The following is a 17,976-nucleotide window of genomic DNA, read 5'->3' on the forward strand; positions in this document are numbered from 1 at the left end:
GCAGGGAAGGACTCTGATTCTTCCTGAAATTGTAGGTTTAATAGACTTCAGTGTCAAAGAGGAGCTGTAACCTGGTCTGACCCACTGGCTATACATTTCTGCCAATAAATTTTAGGCAAGTTGCAGCCAGGAAAAAAAAAATAGAATATAATGTTGGGAGTAGGAATAGCTAAGGAAAAAGAGTAGCAGCAGTGAACTGTTAGAGATTGTTACATGCACATACTAACTCATTCAGTAATGCTAACGATATGGACTCCAAGCTGAGTGTTTGTAAACTATTCAGACATTACTGTTTCTTTCTTTTAAAGAAAGTATTTTGATTAATTTTTTTTTGTGCCAGAGTCCCTTTCCAAGTGTGTTCAACATTCTTGTATGAAAAGGTAGCAAAAACATTTGATATGATTTATAGAAATTTTCACTTTATATAGAAAGGCAAAAAATGACAGCTCTTCTGTTGGTGATAAATAAATGTTTTCACATGCCTGTAGCTAAAGCAAGGGAATGTCCAGCCAAACTCAGAATCCGCAGTTGCTGCTTGAATTAAGAATCCAAGTGTCCTGTGCTGCCTTACTGTAAGATATGACAAGAAGATATGGCCGTGAATATCTCTGAATAAACACATGAATGTCAGCTTCTTGCTCCTTGTCGCACCATTCCCTTGCACAGATACACCACCTCCTTATTCCAATACCCATCATCTTTCCCGTCTTAAATACTTTGGGGAAAAATAGCTTTAAAATGCAAGGTGCAACACATTCTCATGTCTGGTTTTGCTAGAATGGCTCCTACCAGCATCTGTTGTAATGTCAGAATATAAATAAGCTGAAAACATTTCATTTTGAAGTAACAACAAATCACAGGAGAGGAGTTTGTCTTCAGCTAGGAATTTTATGGTGCTTTTAGGCCTCAGAAAAACAGAATTTGGTGAGCGAGAGCTAATTGTGATTTCGCTGATGGTAGCAAACGATGGTCTGTTTTCTGTAACAAATAACTTGCTGTTTATTCTCAGCAAATCTGCCACAGTTAAACACAAGTTAGTCATCACCTATGTGTTTGTGGCCAAAATAAGTAGCCTTTGCAGCACCGATGCTGCCTACGAAGGGCTGGGGAGTTGCGTGTGTTGCAACCGCGGCGTTTCCTGTCCCAGCCTTGGGAGGAAACCAAAGCAGGCAGCAAGGGTGGGGAGTCTCCTGCTCGCTGGATGCTGTGTCGGCCTTTCAAACACACACCTCAGTGTTATCAGTAATATGCAAAATAAATAAAACGGTATGCCTGCGAGGCATCATGAAGCCAAGTTGTACGTCACATCCAGCTCACAAATTATAGCTTCTACAGCTCTGCTTACCACTAAGGCATCTGTAAAACAGTTTTTACTGAATGAAGCACAAACCAGAGATGGCACACTTAGGAAATAATTGCATTGAGCTCTTAGTGATGCAAAAAAATCACAAGTTAAAAAGAATAATAGTTGCTGTGAATCTGCTGCAACAGTGAAACTTGGAACAGATGCTTCTTTACTGGGCTATTGTAAAATCTAATCTTTCAGCAGGTCAGTTATGACATGTATGTAAATAAAAAAATCTATAAAAAGCAATCGTATTAACATATGGCAATATAATTGAAAGGGAAGAAGATTTCTTGAAAATTATGCTGGGTTAACATATGACTGCTTAAATTAATTTTGGCTTATAGGACTGTTTTAATTATGTAGTAAATTAAATACAAGTAGATCAAAGCCTGCTTTACTATATAGTTGCAAGACCTTTTCAAGGACGTAATATTTGTAATCAGCTTGTAATAGCTATAATTTTCTTGTTCCACAGTCTCTTGTAAAGAAGCTGCTATAAATGAGTCTTAGCTTTTCTCTGATATATGTATTTCAGAAGGTTTTTTTCTGGATTCCTTCTTTTTGTCAGCTCCTTTTCAGGCTCTTTGACTCTTTTGACGCAGGCTGCAGGTGCAATTGCGGCCTGTCTGCACACACCCAGGCTGCCATTAGCCTAACCAGTCTGGGCGCCTGTGCAGAAAGAAAAAGCTTAAATACAGCCAGGTTTCTAAAAGACGGGGCTCAGGCACTGAAGCCTTGACATAGCAGATATACTGCTATCCGTAACTGAGCTGGCTAATTTAAATTTCAGTAGATGTCTGCAGTAATTCTGTGGATCACCATGAAGATAATGGCTCAGTTATAGTTTTCTCTTATCCATAGTTACGTACGTATCCTGTGGGTGTCTTTTTTCTGTGATGTGAGTTTCATAAGTTCTAGTTCAGCTAGTTCAGCATTTCCTCTTCCTTATCCGAACCATCCTTTCTTTTTTCTCTTTTTCTATTTCGGCCTGATACATCTTGCAGCATTATTCTCAACTCATTGTTTGAAATAATGGTACTGGATTTTAATAATATCTTCTGTTTCTTAGCACGTTGGGAAAGCCCCTCTTACTTAATCTGCAAATGTGGTGTATTCAGCAACTTCCACACACCTTGCTGAACTTTAAAGGTAAATTGCAAAGGGCGCTTGATTTCATTCTAGGGAAGGTGAGGTTGCTGCATTGATTTCACTGGGAGTAGGATCAGCTCATAGCTGCATATTTACCTAATTCCTCCAGCATCTGAAACATGGGTAGACACCTGTTCCAGAAGCTAGATGCAGAGCAAACAGAAGTCTTCCCCTATGGGATTAAATATCGAATAAACTTTTTCACAAATACCCAACAGGAAGCAGAAAGATGCTTATTTTGTGTCCTATATATCGAGTAAAGCATACAGATGTTTTTTCTGCTAGTATGCATTGCCTTTTGTTTGTTTCTACTCTGCATTTTCTCAGAAATATGCAGTCTGTTATTTCAGTAGCTTTAAGTAACATCAGCTGGTTTACTTTTAATAGATACTGTTACATTCATCGTTATATACCACGTATTGGAAGAATTGCATACTGTGCATACAAAGTCATAAGCAACATGCAGAAGTTATTATCTGGATTGTCATCAGCATCAGTACAAACTGTTGCTCATCTGTACCCTCAATTTCTAAGCAAAGCCTTTGCTGTCAGCAAAATGTCATGCAAAGGGTCCCCTCCCACAGCATTGTCATGCTTGTGTCATACATACAGCAAAACTGCTCTTGCTGACACAAGGGCTTCCTCCTTGGGGTTAGGTCCGCCTCCTGGTTTTAACCCTTCAATGGCAGAATAATTAGAATTTGTTGTCAGGCAGCTGTATATCTGATGGATGTAACAACGAGAGGGAAAAAAATTATATATCTATAATGTGGAAGCTACAGTGGTGTTTGGATTGTCTGAGTGGCGCCTTGGCACTGATAAGCAGAGCTGTATGTTAATGCTTGGCATTGCCAATTCATCTCCTTCCTCCCAGAAGTGCTTTTTATGCTCACTTTCTACTTGATAATAAAATGAACTTCAGCCCTTTTTGTACAAGTTCAGTAAATGGGATTTTCTATCAAAAAGCAAGGCAGGAGGGTGGGGGGAAAAAACCAGCATTTTGCCTCAGTGTGCATCTTGCAGGTAGCGCTGCCCTTGGGTACTACTCGGCAGGAGGTTTTTTTGGATCCTTGGGTCCAACTCAGTATTCTGCTCAGCAGTCTCAGCTTAAGGTTTCTGAAGAGGATCTTGCCCCAGCATATCTAATAAATTGCGTCCTGAAATACGCGCCTCTCTCAGTCGGTGTTCCAAGATGACAAAAAGTTGTTGAGGTACAAAATTAAAACTATAAGCAAGCAGAGGAATCCTGGCAATTAATAGAGAAATACCAGAATTGGTTAAAAAGCGCTACTGTATCACTATAATCTGGAGAGAATGATGCAGTTAAGCAACTTTGTTAACTGCTGGAATAGTCTTTTGATAATCAGTGTGGGTTGCAAGGGGGAAATAATTTATTTGGGTTCTAAGAAGTTACACAGCAATGTCAGGGAAATAGTACTTGGGCTAGCAGTGAGGGCGGGGGGGCTTTTTTGAAGGGGTTATGAGAGAAGGCATGAACTTAGAACAATAGCATTTTAGAATAAGAATGTGTAATGTAACTTTGAACTATATATAACCTGCAGAGAGCCAGTGCAGGTACTTGCGTTTAGTGTAATTATGCTTATGCAATCAGCTTTTTTTAGGAAGATATCCATTTGACTAGTTTATTTTTGGAAATGTACTCCAGGGTGCTAAAATGTGTATCTATATATCCGTCTTTATATAATTTTCAGCTTTGGTTCTAAATCTGTTTTTTGTATCTGTCAGGAGATATCCTTCTACCTCATAAATGGTATGAGGCTGATTAACGACTGATGGCACACAAATCTACAAATATCATGCTATTGGCATCATAAATGAAAATGCCTTGCTTTATAAGGGGGGAAGAGATTAATTTCCTGTTTAATTTCTACAAGAAAAACCCCACAGCCTAACCAGATGGAATTTCTTTGTACTATAAATAAGCAAACCTTTCCTTCTTTCATGGCTTCAATTTTGATATATTTCTATCTAAATTGCTCCTTCCACAATTTTCCTCATAATGCTTTGTTCAGAGATGTTCCTTCAGATGCTCAGTAGATGATGTAAATAACGGAACAAAGCTCTTCAATGCTGATACAGATGCGTGTGTGTGTGTGTGTGTGTGTATATATATATATATAACTGAACTCTGGGGCTACCCAGGGCAGTCCTGATCACCTGAATGCACATTCTGGGGAAAGTTAGAATAAAATACATCTTGCAATTTTAAAGATGGCTTAGTGCTAATCTAGACAAATACTTTTATTGACAATTATAGATAAAAAGTAGAGCAATTAATTTATGCACAGCCTAAAAATGGTTGGGTGCAGGTTTATGCAAAATGCATTTTGTGTCCTTCAGAACGTTCCAGCTGTATTTCATTTCACGTCATAATTAATTTTCTTTGTTAGGTATAGTTTTACAGTATTATTTTTATTTATGAATATTAATCCATTGGTTTCTCATTGTATCTTGCATTCCATTTGTTACCTTAACAAACAATTGTAGGTCATGTTTTATTTTATATCATTGGTCATTTTAATATATATTATGACCCATGATGCACTGGCTCTTCTGTAAAACTGTACTTCCAATCCCTCATTGTATTGAATTGTGTTTTCAATGTTATGCGTGGTCATGTCCTTGACATTTGGTGTCTATATGATATCTGTACTGAATTTTAATTCTAGCCAACATATTACCAGCCTTCTGATGATAATCAGTATAGCTGTGTTTGAAGCAGTAAATGCAGAAAAGTCTAGTTGGGTCACCGATGCTGTTCACCTGTGTTCTACTTGCAGGCACCTCTCTCTTCTGTCACATTTAAAGATAAAGACCGTAGTCATTCAAATTCTCAGTACCAACAAATTTTGTCTTAAAAACGCTTTTAGAAGAATACCCGTGGGGTAAGGGCGTAAAGGAGTGAGTTCCTATGGCTTAATTGACTTTTCTGGTCCTTTTTTTATTCTCCTGCTGGAATTAAGCAGGACATGGGTGTTGCATGGTGTTGTATTCCTTGCCAGAACAGAAAATATTGTCAGGTGAACTGCTGAAGAAAATCAATCACATTGGAAAACAAAGTCTGCATGGGTAATTGAAGATACCTCATAGCACTTGTATGGTGATTCTTCTCAGAGGATGAATTAGCATTAATGATAGAAGATTACGACCTGGGCATAGTATTAGTTTTCCCAGTTGTTTGAACAAATCAATGTGCAGGTCTTGCTTTATAAAGCAGCATATAACCTGGGGCCTTCTCACCTTACAGACCAGCCCCTGGGTTGGTGTGGCAGGTGATAATAACCCAGAGATAGATAGATAGACAGACAGACAGACGGACAGATAGATAGATAACCCACGGCAGGTACCGGACAGGGAGCAGGCACTTCCTAGAAAGTGAGCTCGGTTGTGGCTTTGTTCCAGTGTCCTCATAAGATTATTTAAATTCATCCACTTTGTATTGAAGAGAAGCATTTAAAATGTAATGATGTGCCACACCAGGAGGTAAAGCTGGAGCCTGACTTGTTCCTGATGGCTTGCGGGAGGTTGCAGAGCAGCCTGTCAGTGCTCACTGTATGCCGATGGTTCCTGTAGGTCAGGTGCTGGCAAAACTGCTATTACGTGAAGCATTATTTATTACATTTATTATATCCTCTGTTAAGCATGCTACGTGGAAGATATGAGAGAGGGCTAACGATCTGTATCTAAAGATGCTGGGTTTTAGAAAAATCTCTTTACAGGTTACTCTTAATAGCAAGATGATTACACTTGTAGAGAATGACACAGGTATGAACTAGGATCTCCATTTGCTTTAAGAGGAAGACCTTCGCTCAGGCTTAATGTCCAAAATTTTGCACATATTAGTGATCTTTTAAGCATGTGAGCAGTCCCATTGAATTACAAACTCTTGTTGCATTCAGTAGGATTACTTATATCTTAAACTTAAAACTATGCCTGAGAGTGAGTCTCCATAGAATCAAAGCTTTTCTTGCACTGAATTTCTTAGTCCATCTGTGTATCTGAAATATTTAATCATTCTGACCAAAGAAAAAAATATTGCGGGGAAAAGCACAACGCTGCCCCATAGTTGAAATATCTTGCTGTTTATTTGTGTTTAATCTACATTTGTTCTGCAGTTATTAAAATTCCCTCTTACCCGTAGCTTCTATGAGAAAATGACTCACCCTGAAAATAGTGTCAGTTTTGAAGAGCAGATCAGCAATTTTTCAATGCACTTCTAATATGTTTCAGATTAATTCTGGTCATCATTTCTTTCCTACCGGTGTGGGCTGTCAGTCTACGTAATGTCTGCATCTTGTCCAGCGGGGCAGGGATCGCCCAGGACACCCAGAAAGTGTCCTGATGGAGCCCGTCATACAGTTTCTCAGTGCTGAGAAGGGAAGAAACACAAGCAAAAGGCATAAAAACCAGCTGGAAACATCCCCATTTCCTCACTTCTGTGATTTGGCTTTTGTCCACGTAACGTTTTGACACCGAATCTGCTCAGAAGTGCATTGCAGCGCTCGAGCTGCATTTAGGTCAGAGCAGCCCCAGATCCAAGACATAACGAGTAAAAGAAGACGTATGTCTCTAAAGATGTGCAGTTGTTTCTTACTTACACTTCTTGATTTGTTTTCCATTTGTTGTGGGGCTTTCAAGGGTTTGTGCTGAAGGTATTAGAAATACTTAATAAAATAGTGAAATTTAAAAACCTCAGTCAGAGATGGTTCCTTTAAGTGTGAGTATTATTTTTTGCTTTTTTGAATATGAGTAGTACTGAGACCATCTCAAAAAAGTGTCTTGTAAAACAGGGAAAGTATCAGCACCTGCCTAATTAAGGAATGGCTTTTGCTTTCAAAGTGTCATCACGGTTATGTTGTAAAGGTGTACTTTTTGGATTTACTTAAACTTTGTGTCAATGCGCCCCTCCACAAAGCAAAATAATTATTTTTCTGAAGGAAGTGTGAACTTTGGGTGCTTTGAAGTCTAATGCGTGATACCCTGTTGCAAGACAGACATTTGTTAAGGGCAAGAGATCAGTATTTACAGTGCTGGTGTTAGTACTGGATTATTTGTAATCTAATTAAGAAGGTTACTAATGATTTGAAGGGATTATAAGATTAACAATTATCTGTGTGTTTATTCGATTAAAATAAATGCCTGCAGATTTGGCTGCCATACCTGCGCTCTGGTATTTGGGATTAGAAATCCCATTTAACTGGGAAGTAGAAAACCAAACAACAACAAAACTTTGTGGTTTGATTCTGTTTCTGTGATGACTTTAATAAAATGTCTAGACCCTAATTAATCTTCACTCTATTTGCACTGAACTACAATACACCTTATCATTGAAAGCCATTTTGGAGAAACATTTTTTAGGTTTTTTGTAGGAAAGGGAAGAGCATTTTTTAAAATACTACACCATTAATTTAAAAACTCACTCTTGAGGTATTGGGCAGAGATAGTAATTCTATAGGATACTCCTTTGCGCACGGCTGGGGTTTTGTCTGTAACTTTGCAGTTTAGGTCTGGAATCGCTTAGTGAAGCTTCCTAGATTTATTGTTTGACAAATGTCCAACTCTGTGTGATTGAAGTTTCATCTCACTGCAGAGCCAAGATCCCAGAGGCTAACGTGAAAGGTCCTTATTTGTCTTCGCACCCTACTTTAGATCCTCCTGGCACTACCTCCTGAAGGCACTCACTCTCCCAAGCAATAGTATGAAGAACTTTTATATAATAATTTGGTTTACTATGGACTTTCCTGGGGAAGAAAAGTCAGATCCTTAGTGGCTATCACAAAAGTGGTTCTCGCCCTCAAGACGGGTGCTGGGCTCGCTCCTTCTCAGAGCATTTCCCAGCATCCGAGCCACAATGTCACATGCGCACACAGCTTCATGGGAAAAGATAATCTGGTAAGAAATTTTGTTCTAGGAGCCCTCAGGTTTGAAGTGGGAAAGAAAAAGCAAAAGGATAAAAATCCATCTGCTTTTCTCCCTGAAAATACAAAATTTATACTTGCACTCACAGCCCGACTGCAGGATGACCTGCCAATATATCACCGGCTATATACATCATTACATAAACGCCTGAGTGATGGTTCCATATTTAGAGAACAAATGATTCCTGGTTTTCATTTCCACAGGTTACATGCAAGATGGGAATGGTGTTTTTAATCTCCTCTTTAAGAGGTAAAAAAAAAAAAAAACAGAGAAAACAACATTTTGAAATGTGAACTGACAAGTGGCTTTGGGTTTCGGACATTTATGCCTTATTTGTAGATCCTTTTCAGCCTTCTCCAGCTGCTATTGCATAAATCTTCCATGTTTTTTCCACTAACTGTATGGGTGGAGAAGATAGATTGAGAAGTTCATCTTCCTTCTCGGTGCCTGTTTTTAGGAGCTTTAGAAGTTGTCCAGGATTTAAAATTGGCCTCAGTGGATTATTTTATTTTTTTTTTACAAAATAAGCTTTTATCAAGCTTCTGCTCTTCCTCGCAGATGTGTACGTGGTACAAAGCATCAGCTCCAACAAAGTGGCAGGGTGACTTTTCAGCTGTAAAGGCCAAAGCTGTTCTCACAGGAGCACCACGATACCCTAAGGGGTGGTGACATTGGCCACAATCTTGCAAAGAGCTGCAACTGCTGGGCTTACAGGAGGCTCCACGCGGGTCCTCGGGCTGGCCTGGGTGCTGCTGCTGTATTGCAGCACCAGCGCGGCATGGCCAGTGCTGCTCAGCACCCCCCCCCCTTCCCTAGCTCTCCTGCCTCGGGCTGTGGTGGCGTGCTGGCACTGGCGGTGTGCGCCTCAGCACGGTGCCCACGCGGGCAGCAGCGGCGATGCGAGGATTGCTTGCGAATTCACTGTTACCCACAAACCAAGACCCCTTTGCTCCAGCTTGTAGTAAACCAGGCCCCCAAACTGACAACCACCTGTTGGGTACAGGGTAGAGAGATGGAAAAACAGAAGCATAATGTAATCTTTAAAGTAACTTGAAGCAGGACATAGGTTGTTGCATAATTATTTTCCTCATTCCTCAAACCCAACTCATTGTGTTGTTGTTTTAATAGTACAAATGCACTGTACACTGAAAAACATCAAGGGAAGTTGATGGGAATGGAAAGAAAAGTATAGAGAGTGCAGAGTTAGGAATGCTTTTCACAAAATGCGGTATTAATAGTAAACATTAGTGTTAACATGACTTACTGTCAAATGTACGGGTAGCAGGGTTGTAGGGCTAGTTTTGAACACTAGTTTTATAACCCTTGTTTAAATAATAGCTTGTAACTATTAAACAGAATTAGGCAAATTATTGGCAAGTTGGACATGGCTAAAGGACTGTATCCTTCTTCCTTCTATTTTTGTAGTAACAATTCATCTCCCCACTTCAGCTCCATGCCTTCCTCCAGCTACCCGAGGTAATCACTCAGCCAAGCCGTAGGTGTTATGACCAATTGCTTGAATACATTCAGTGGTTAAATATATCCTGTTCTAAAACGGGCAGGATAATGGTGATTTAATGAAAACACTTCAGCAGCATCATTTGTAAAGATGCAGGAATTTTCTTATGAGTCTAATGGTTATGTCTAGCATTGGTATTTGCACTGCTAGAGCTCTGCTTGATGTTCTTACTTTCACCTGGTAATTTCTAAGGCAGCTGATTATATATAGATATTTATCTGATGGTGTTCTTCATGCACAGCTCCAAAGTGTGTTGTGCATGGGAACAAGCAGGATAACCTGTATGCTCTATATTACAAGTAGGGAAGCCCTAATAAATTCTGGTGCATGGCACAAACAAGTTTGGGAAGAGGAGGCTTTGAGTCCTTCCCATTGAAGGTTAAACATTACCGTCTCTCTTCACTCTGCTAAAGGGAAGGCAACATGTCTACCTCTGAATGATGGGTGAAATGGTTCTGTTGGGTGTTTTGGGGTAAAATGCTCTGGAACCACTGGAAGGATGGCAGTCCTCAGCATCTTTCTGTTCTTTAACTCCTGAACCACTAATTTTTGCCCTGTTGTGTAAGTTTTCTTGCCTTGAAGATTGACAAGGTAGTATCCTATTCCAGTAACTCTGAGAATGTGCTGGTGAACCACACAACAGCCCTGCACTTTGAAGGGCTGCTCATAGAGTTTGTGTCCAGCATGACCTTTACCTTTCCTGAAGCATGCCCTTCACACAAGGTAAAGGTATGAGAGTGCAATGTTAGAGATGGGACAAGGATTTTTATCAGGTGTTCTGCAAGGTCTGAATTAACACTTCCTCTGTTCCCACTGTGTAGGAAGCTGGTCACCTTCCTGACTTTTCCGTAGAGCAAATTTTTCGTTTTTCTTAGTTTGCACTGATGATGTACTTCATGTCTTACATACAGCCCTAGAAAGCTCCTTCTCTGGTAGGACATATGTTAGAAGCCCTCATATTCCTCGAATGGTAGATATCTATAGGAACTGTAGATATCTACAGTATCTACAGAACCGGATCCTGTCTATGTCTTGGAACCTCTAAGACATCCTGACGAGAGCTGGTCCTGTGATCTGAATCTTAAGCCTTGGAATTAGTGCCAGTCCTCCTGTTTAACCCCAGCACTCACCAGGACTCCAGCCATGTCAATTCTCTGGGTCATGTCAATGCCTGACAAACAAACGGTAGGTGAAAGCAAACAGATACGCTCTCATTTTGCGCAGGATTTTAACACACTGTTCCTTTCATTTACATGTCACAAAAAATGCATAGATCTGAAAACAGTAATAAACATGGATGTGTGCTTTTCCTGGCCAGGAGCATTCGCCACCCTGAAGCGTTCACTTTTCTTCGTCTGGGTTTTCTGGGGGTTAGTAGCATCCTCTTTTTTGAATCATCTGGTTTGACTTTTAGACATGAAATCTCTTGGCAGCAAGTTCTCTTGCACTGAGCCTGGACTGGTGCCATAGGTAAACACAAACTTCTCGTGACTTCCTTTTAAGTCTGTGTTTTGTTACCTTTGCTTCTCCTGTTTGGGGATTTTCTGCTTTCTCTTTTATCAACCTCCTATAGAAAACTCCAGTCAAACTGGTTTTTCCTTTCTGGCAATCACCGTAGCAGACTTATTATTCCAAACCACTTCCACCAGAGTAAGAGATCTTTAATTTCCAACAACCAGTGCTCTTTCTAACCTGGATTTGACATTCTTCAGGACTCACAGCACTTGGAGGATTTTGTATACACTAAGAGGATATCCACAGTGCAACAGTTTTTGAAAACAAACCCATCAACCAGAATGTGTAAGTTGCACTGAAATAAATTTTCCATATCACAGCAAGATAAACTTGCAAGTAACAGGGAAAGCTGTATCTGCAACGTCCAGTGAAAATACATTTTGCTAACTTTTGACATCCCCTGGCAACCTTGTGGTATGTCGTTGGTGCTTGTAAACCTGATACATTTTACACTTCCAAATATTATCAAGGTGTTTTCCCACAGTTCAACTTCTTGAACATCAAAGTCCAAGTTCTTTTTGAAGAATTTGCCTGAAGAGGTGGAGGTGAGATCTTCTATGCACTTTAGTTAGTGGGACATAAACCCAGGGTTTTGATCTATTATTCTGTCTAAAGGCACATTCTCCAGGTCCTGATGGGACGGTTGCATTCTTCCTGTGTATCTCATCTGATGTTTCAGGTATTCTCTGCTTCACTTCCAGCACCAGTTTGTGTAGTTGCTGGAAGATGTTAAACAGTTGTTTCATTCAGACAGTGGATAAAGAGATCCTAGTCTGCCATACGTCAGCTCACAAAGCAGTCAGGATCCAGAAATCTCTGGATGATGTAATATGAGCTTTCTGTTTTCAGGTTATTATCTTTTGGTCCTCTGTTCAAAACTGCACTTACAATTGCAGAATGTGCTCCATGTAGCCTTTACATTGCAGAACTCAAATCTGTGTCTATATAAATGCTCCATGGGCGTACCAATATACATGTAATGATTATCTGCCTAGGACTGTCCTCTCATGAGGAAAAATAAAGTTCACTGAAGTCAGCGGATTCAAGCTGGTGTGAATGTGGTCAGAAGGAGGGTCTGCATGTGCCAGTCTAAGCCTCAGATTTTTATCAGTACTTCATTATTAGTCCATGTTTTGCAGCAGCTCAGCCCTTGCACCCCCTGGGAATAAAACGCCTGATCATACGCAGTAGAAAAATATTGTTCCTTTTAAGATAAATAAAAAAATAACCTTTCCTTTTCTTTCTCTCTTTGCCCATCTTCTTGCCTCTTCTCTGAGATCCCACATAGCAGAAGTTGCAGATGATGAGTCTCATTTCTCTTGGAGCCTGTTAACCTTTCTGTGTGAATGACAGTTTTCCAGATTTAAGTCTTAGTCAGTGTTTATGTTAAGAAGAGGGTTAATGATGATCCCCATAGGCCTCTTGCTCGGAAAGCAAAAACATCTGCTAAGCCAAAAAGTGGTTAGTTTGCTAAATTTAGAAGGGAGAAATACATTTCCCAAAATTCACACTGCTTCTTAACAAATTTAGGGAACCAGTGGGGGCAAGCAGTTATGGAAGTCATACTGTTTATTCATTTTTTAGTTTAGTTCATATATTTTCAATTAAAAAAATAAAATGGGATTCCTATTATTAAGCAGAAAGGGGGTACTGCTTATAGATCTGAAACGCCTAATGCAGTTGAACTTTTTGTGCATTTGTTTAGGTTAATAGCTGGACACATGCCAAAGCCTGTGAAGCTTAGAAATGTTCTGCAGTACATACTGAGAAAAGAGAACTTAGCAGTGGAGAAAGTGAGGTTAAAATGGGTATCTCCTTAGAAACTCTCTTAACTGAGCCCATAGATTAAGAAAACTCTTCTACAGGTTTTAGCCATCTTTCTTTATCCTCTCCAAATGTGCTCCTGATTGCTGCCAGCTGTCTGGCTCCTTGTGGGAAAGGGTAACCTGGTGAATGGTGTATGAGCACTCAGTTGCAACCTTCGTCATCTGTCTTTGCTTTTAATGTCTCGGCCAAAGTCATCATCTGTAAATGGGATTTAAACTAGAGTTTTCCTGCTTCGTGGGATTACTGGGGAGCATAGTTTGCTGGTACCAATAAAGCGTCTCATGATGACTTTGCTCTTGATGACTTCATGATGGATGGGGCCACAGCTGGCAGCAGCCATGCAATGAAACAAAACAGGTTATACACTTCTCTGTTGAGCTGCTTGTGCCACCAGCAAGTGGTACGGGCACGGGGACAACAAAGTGCCGTTGCTTGTGTATCTAGGAGAGATGGCCATCAGTAGCCCAAGACCCTTCCTAGTCTTTTTACCCCTCTCTCTCTTAAGCAAGCTCAGAGGGGCTGGTGCTGCTGTGGGGAAACACACAGCTTCTCCAGAAGTCATACAACATCCAGGCTGCGTATCGGTTGTCCATGGTCCCGGTGGGCCGGTGGGTGACCTGCCTCCGGCTGCCGCCCGGCCACATCCCCGCTCGCCCCAAGCAGAGGGCTGGCCAAACGCTTTTAAACCACAAATCCTCAAACTTCACTGGCCTGTTAACAAGCCGGCGGGTTTCAGGCATGACTGTACTTTGCTCTCCCTCTTGGCCTCCTGTTTAACCTTTTCATCTCCTGGCTGCAACAGCTTCCTTGCCAACGAGACGTGAGTTGCGCATGGGTGAAGGTGTGTTTCTGTGGATAAATCTTACCTGTTTTTTAGTAACCTCCAAGCAGCCCTTTGTCAACCCCGGGGCGAGATGGCTGAGGTCTGCTGGGAGACTGGCAGACCTTGAGAAAATACGGGTTTTAAAAGTTTAAAAAAAAAAAAAAAAGCAAGGTAAATTCTGGAGATCTTTATTAAATTCAAGTTTCACCTGTATTTTAGCAAAATCTCACCGCGAGATCCAACTGAGCCGTAGTCCGGGAAGTGCCTGGAGCGGGGAGAGGCGGGCACAGGGCGGGGGCCGGGAGCCGGGAGCCGGGAGCCGGGAGCCTGGCCGGGCAGAGGCTGCCCCCTGCAGTCCCCAAGCCCGCCCCGGCAGGCCCCAGCCCCGGCAGGCCCCGGCGGGAGAGCAGCAGCTTCCCCCTTACCTGCTGTCATCTCCCCTCTTCCAAGTGTGTCACACCCACGCGGGCGGCTGAAGAGACGGGTATAGGGGGTTCACGTCGGTATTGAAATAGACGGGGTTTTTAACGTCCGGATGCAAAAAGGAAGTGCTGGGGAACCGGCAGTCTTAGCAGGTGCCAAAAACGCTTGAAAATGACTATCAATACACAGATTGCTAACCCTTCAGAAATAAATACACAATTTCGGTACCATTTTCAGTGTTTGCACTGGATGTTTTCTTCCCTAAGAGCTTATGCAGCAATCGGTCACTCATGAGTGGAGGACGACGTAGGTGAGCCAGAGTGGATCCAAACCAGGCGTCAGGCCCTCCCTTCCCTCTGCCTCCAGCCTTCGCTGCTGGGCTGATTCCTCATGGGAACCCACTGCGACAGCGGTAGGGAGGGAGACAGGGGAAATACTCCACTACCACACAGAACCTGTATTTAAAACATAGTGACTATTTAAATTTGACAGGAAAATCCTTAGCCATTAAACCTTACCAGTGTCCTCTGAGGGATTTCTGCTGATATTTTCGGCAGTGACTTGGGAAAATTAATCCTTTAGGGGTTAGAATACTACAGGGGGCTGTTTTCATTAAGTCTTTTTCAGTTACCAGGAAATATATCAGCATGGTGTGAGGTTGCTTGAAGCCCATCTGTGAAGCCTAAGGTATTCTCCAAACTAGAAATCTGTAGTTTCCTATTTCGAATATTGCAGGAAGAATTAACAGGATTGTAATCCCTTAGCTGATATTAATATATATATATTTTTTTTTAATGGAAAGAAGGGGGGGGTAAGTTCAAATTTTTATATTGTCCCCAATAACTGCAACAGAAAGAAAAAAAAATATTTATTCCATTTCAGCTCCCTAGAGACCTGGGGTAGGTGTTGTCCTTGTGAAATGTCTGCCTCACCTGTGACTTACTGCAGTCCAAAGAGGATGGAATTCAAAGTCCTGGTCCTGGATGGTTTCACATAGTAGATTATGGTGCTTTTGCAGGTTTCTGAGCCCGAGGAGTTTGCAAAGCTCTTAATGGTCCATCAGAAATGTAAAGGTTTACTGTCCCTGACAACTTACATGAGGATAAATTTGAGATTCTTCACTCTAAGAACTTCAAGCTACAGCCTTAAAGATGTGTCACGTTACCTTTTTCTTTTAGAGATGAGCATTTTTGACGTGGGTTTGATTTTTTGTTTTCCACAGCAACTATTTGATACAAGGCCTTTGAAATGTTGGGGTGAGAGTATAAAAAATGGTTGAAGTAGATGAAGATTTATTAAAATGTGTAGTTTGTTGTATTGATCTGCGGTTTAGCACTTCATCTTTCCAATTCTTTGGATGTCAAAATACACTTACAAATATAGCATGAGGTTGTGTCTGTCGTATTCTTCTCAAGACGTGATTTTTCTTTTAATTGTGATTTTGTTTGTGGGGTCAGAATATCTCTACAGAGCTGCGTAGTGATTTACCCAGTAAGAAAAGGATTTTCATGTACCATTACCTCCTCTTTATTTGTGCATTTATGAATCCTTTTTTCAGAAATTCTTGTATAGCTGCTAATGCTGCTCAAATTGCTATGGTTTTTAAAGAGAATAATGCTTATTGATAGTTCCCACATGCACTGGCAGGCACATCTAAAACCTGTACTTTTGTGTTCACAGCTTGCATAATATAAAATTTAGAGATTGCTTGTCAAACTAAGTGTCAGCTGAGTTTCCTAGGAAACTCACTGAAGATATTTATAAAACTACAGATCAGCTTAATAATAGATATAATAATGTCAGTAGCTCGTGATTGGTTTTTTTTAACTTTATCAGTCCATTTTTCTTTGCTTTAATTTGGGGGCAAACCAAACCACTGCATTTCCAAACAGAGCAGTGAAGACCTTCCTTCCAATATCTTGCCTAATTTAGTTTTTAAAAAAAAATTTGTGCTGTTCCATGTAAGGAAATGTAAAACACCCTACCGTGAAATTAAAAAGAACTTAAATGTCATACCAGTTATCAGACTGAATCCTTTATAAATAACACCACAATTGTGAAGTAGAAATATAAATATTATATCGTATGTTACAGTTTTATTCACAGTTGAATGAGTGAGTTTAAAGTTCATTGCACATGCATGCAAAGTAGTCACTGCAGAATTAACATAAATCCTGAGTATGGGTTTCTATAGAAGCTGCATAAATAGAAGACTTGTCAGTATTGTATAAAGGCATAATTCCGCGAAAATAATTTTATCCCTGAGCTGAAAAATACAGGATCTAAAAAGAGAGAATAAGTGATACTGATGTCCATTTTTATTCATTTCTCTGCTATTGTGTTTTCCTCACACTGATTCTTTGAGTGGAGACATGAGCGTTGCCACAGTTGGGAGGTATCTTCGTGCTTTAAGCACTTTAAATTGAAATTTTAGTCATGTAAATTTAAAATTTGCTGGTGTGTATATAAATGTATATGTGTGAAATAATGTATATTATGCCAGAACATAATTATTGGAGGCATTTAGGATTAGTAGAAATTAACGCACTTTAGAAAGCAATTTAGAAAAGTGATTCCAGTTTTCCCATTTTAATACAGTAATGAGAATGAAGTTAGTGTATTTAGTGATGAGGCAGTACTGACTCCTTATCTCATCTGGAATCCATTACTTGTACCTACTATGTACATTTGCCTGTCAGAGCTATTTTTTGATAGTGTGCTAATTAGCCAAGTAAGGAGCTTATATTAAAGATATTCGAGAAATCGTTTTCTTTCAAAACAGGAAGAGTATAGCTTTTTGTGTTTCAGTGTCTAGAAATCTCAGTGCACGTTTAATGTAGCTGCAAAAGAAATCTTCAGAAGCCTGTCCATCACACACTGAAAAGGTTAATTTTCTGTAAATCTACGAAATTTAGCCAACTCCTAATAATTGCCTGTTGATTTATTGGATGCCAGTGATATCATTACAGCTTAATACAGCAGCATGGCAGGTAAAACCTTGTAAATCATTGCATTTATTTTATGTGGCCAGCAACCTTACAAGCATAAAATGTTACAGCTGCTATGTCAAGTGATAATTTTAAAGCACGTAATATTTATCAGAGCTCACACTCTCTTAGCTGTGATGTTGTTGTTTAGGGTATTTGAAACAGATCCTTTTACCAGGAGGAAGCTGATGATTTCTAAATGACTTGGGCCGATACGTAGGACATCTAATTAGGAGACTTACCTCATTCCCAACCCTGCCATGGATTATTTGTCGTGTAATTCTGCGTTACTCCTCTGTTCCTCACTGTAATTTGCCTGTTTGGAAAATGCAGATGCTAACAACCAATAACCTTCCGGAAGTGCTTGTTGTATAGGTGAGAGAGATGTGAATTGGTACTAAATACCATGTTTAATCATTCTGGATAAAGTCTGCCAACATGACCT

At 40.3% G+C, this 17,976-nt stretch overlaps 1 protein-coding gene across 5 annotated transcripts in view; it reads left to right on the plus strand.

Moving 5' to 3' along the window:
* GNAL (G protein subunit alpha L) overlaps positions 1-17,976 on the plus strand; it is a 211,814-nt gene that overhangs the window by 178,692 nt on the left and 15,146 nt on the right. Inside the window, exon 1 of one of the 5 annotated variants that reach the window (XM_075744488.1) lies at positions 14,009-14,149. The exons of the other annotated variants lie outside the window; for them this stretch is intronic. Within the exon in view, the coding sequence (XP_075600603.1) occupies positions 14,130-14,149 (20 nt within the window). The 5' untranslated portion in view covers positions 14,009-14,129. Of the gene's footprint in view, positions 1-14,008; positions 14,150-17,976 lie in introns of those variants that run through there. 5 annotated transcript variants of the gene reach the window in all.

This window comes from Balearica regulorum, chromosome 2, assembly GCF_011004875.1.
Source record: "Balearica regulorum gibbericeps isolate bBalReg1 chromosome 2, bBalReg1.pri, whole genome shotgun sequence".
NCBI classification, from domain to species: domain Eukaryota; kingdom Metazoa; phylum Chordata; class Aves; order Gruiformes; family Gruidae; genus Balearica; species Balearica regulorum.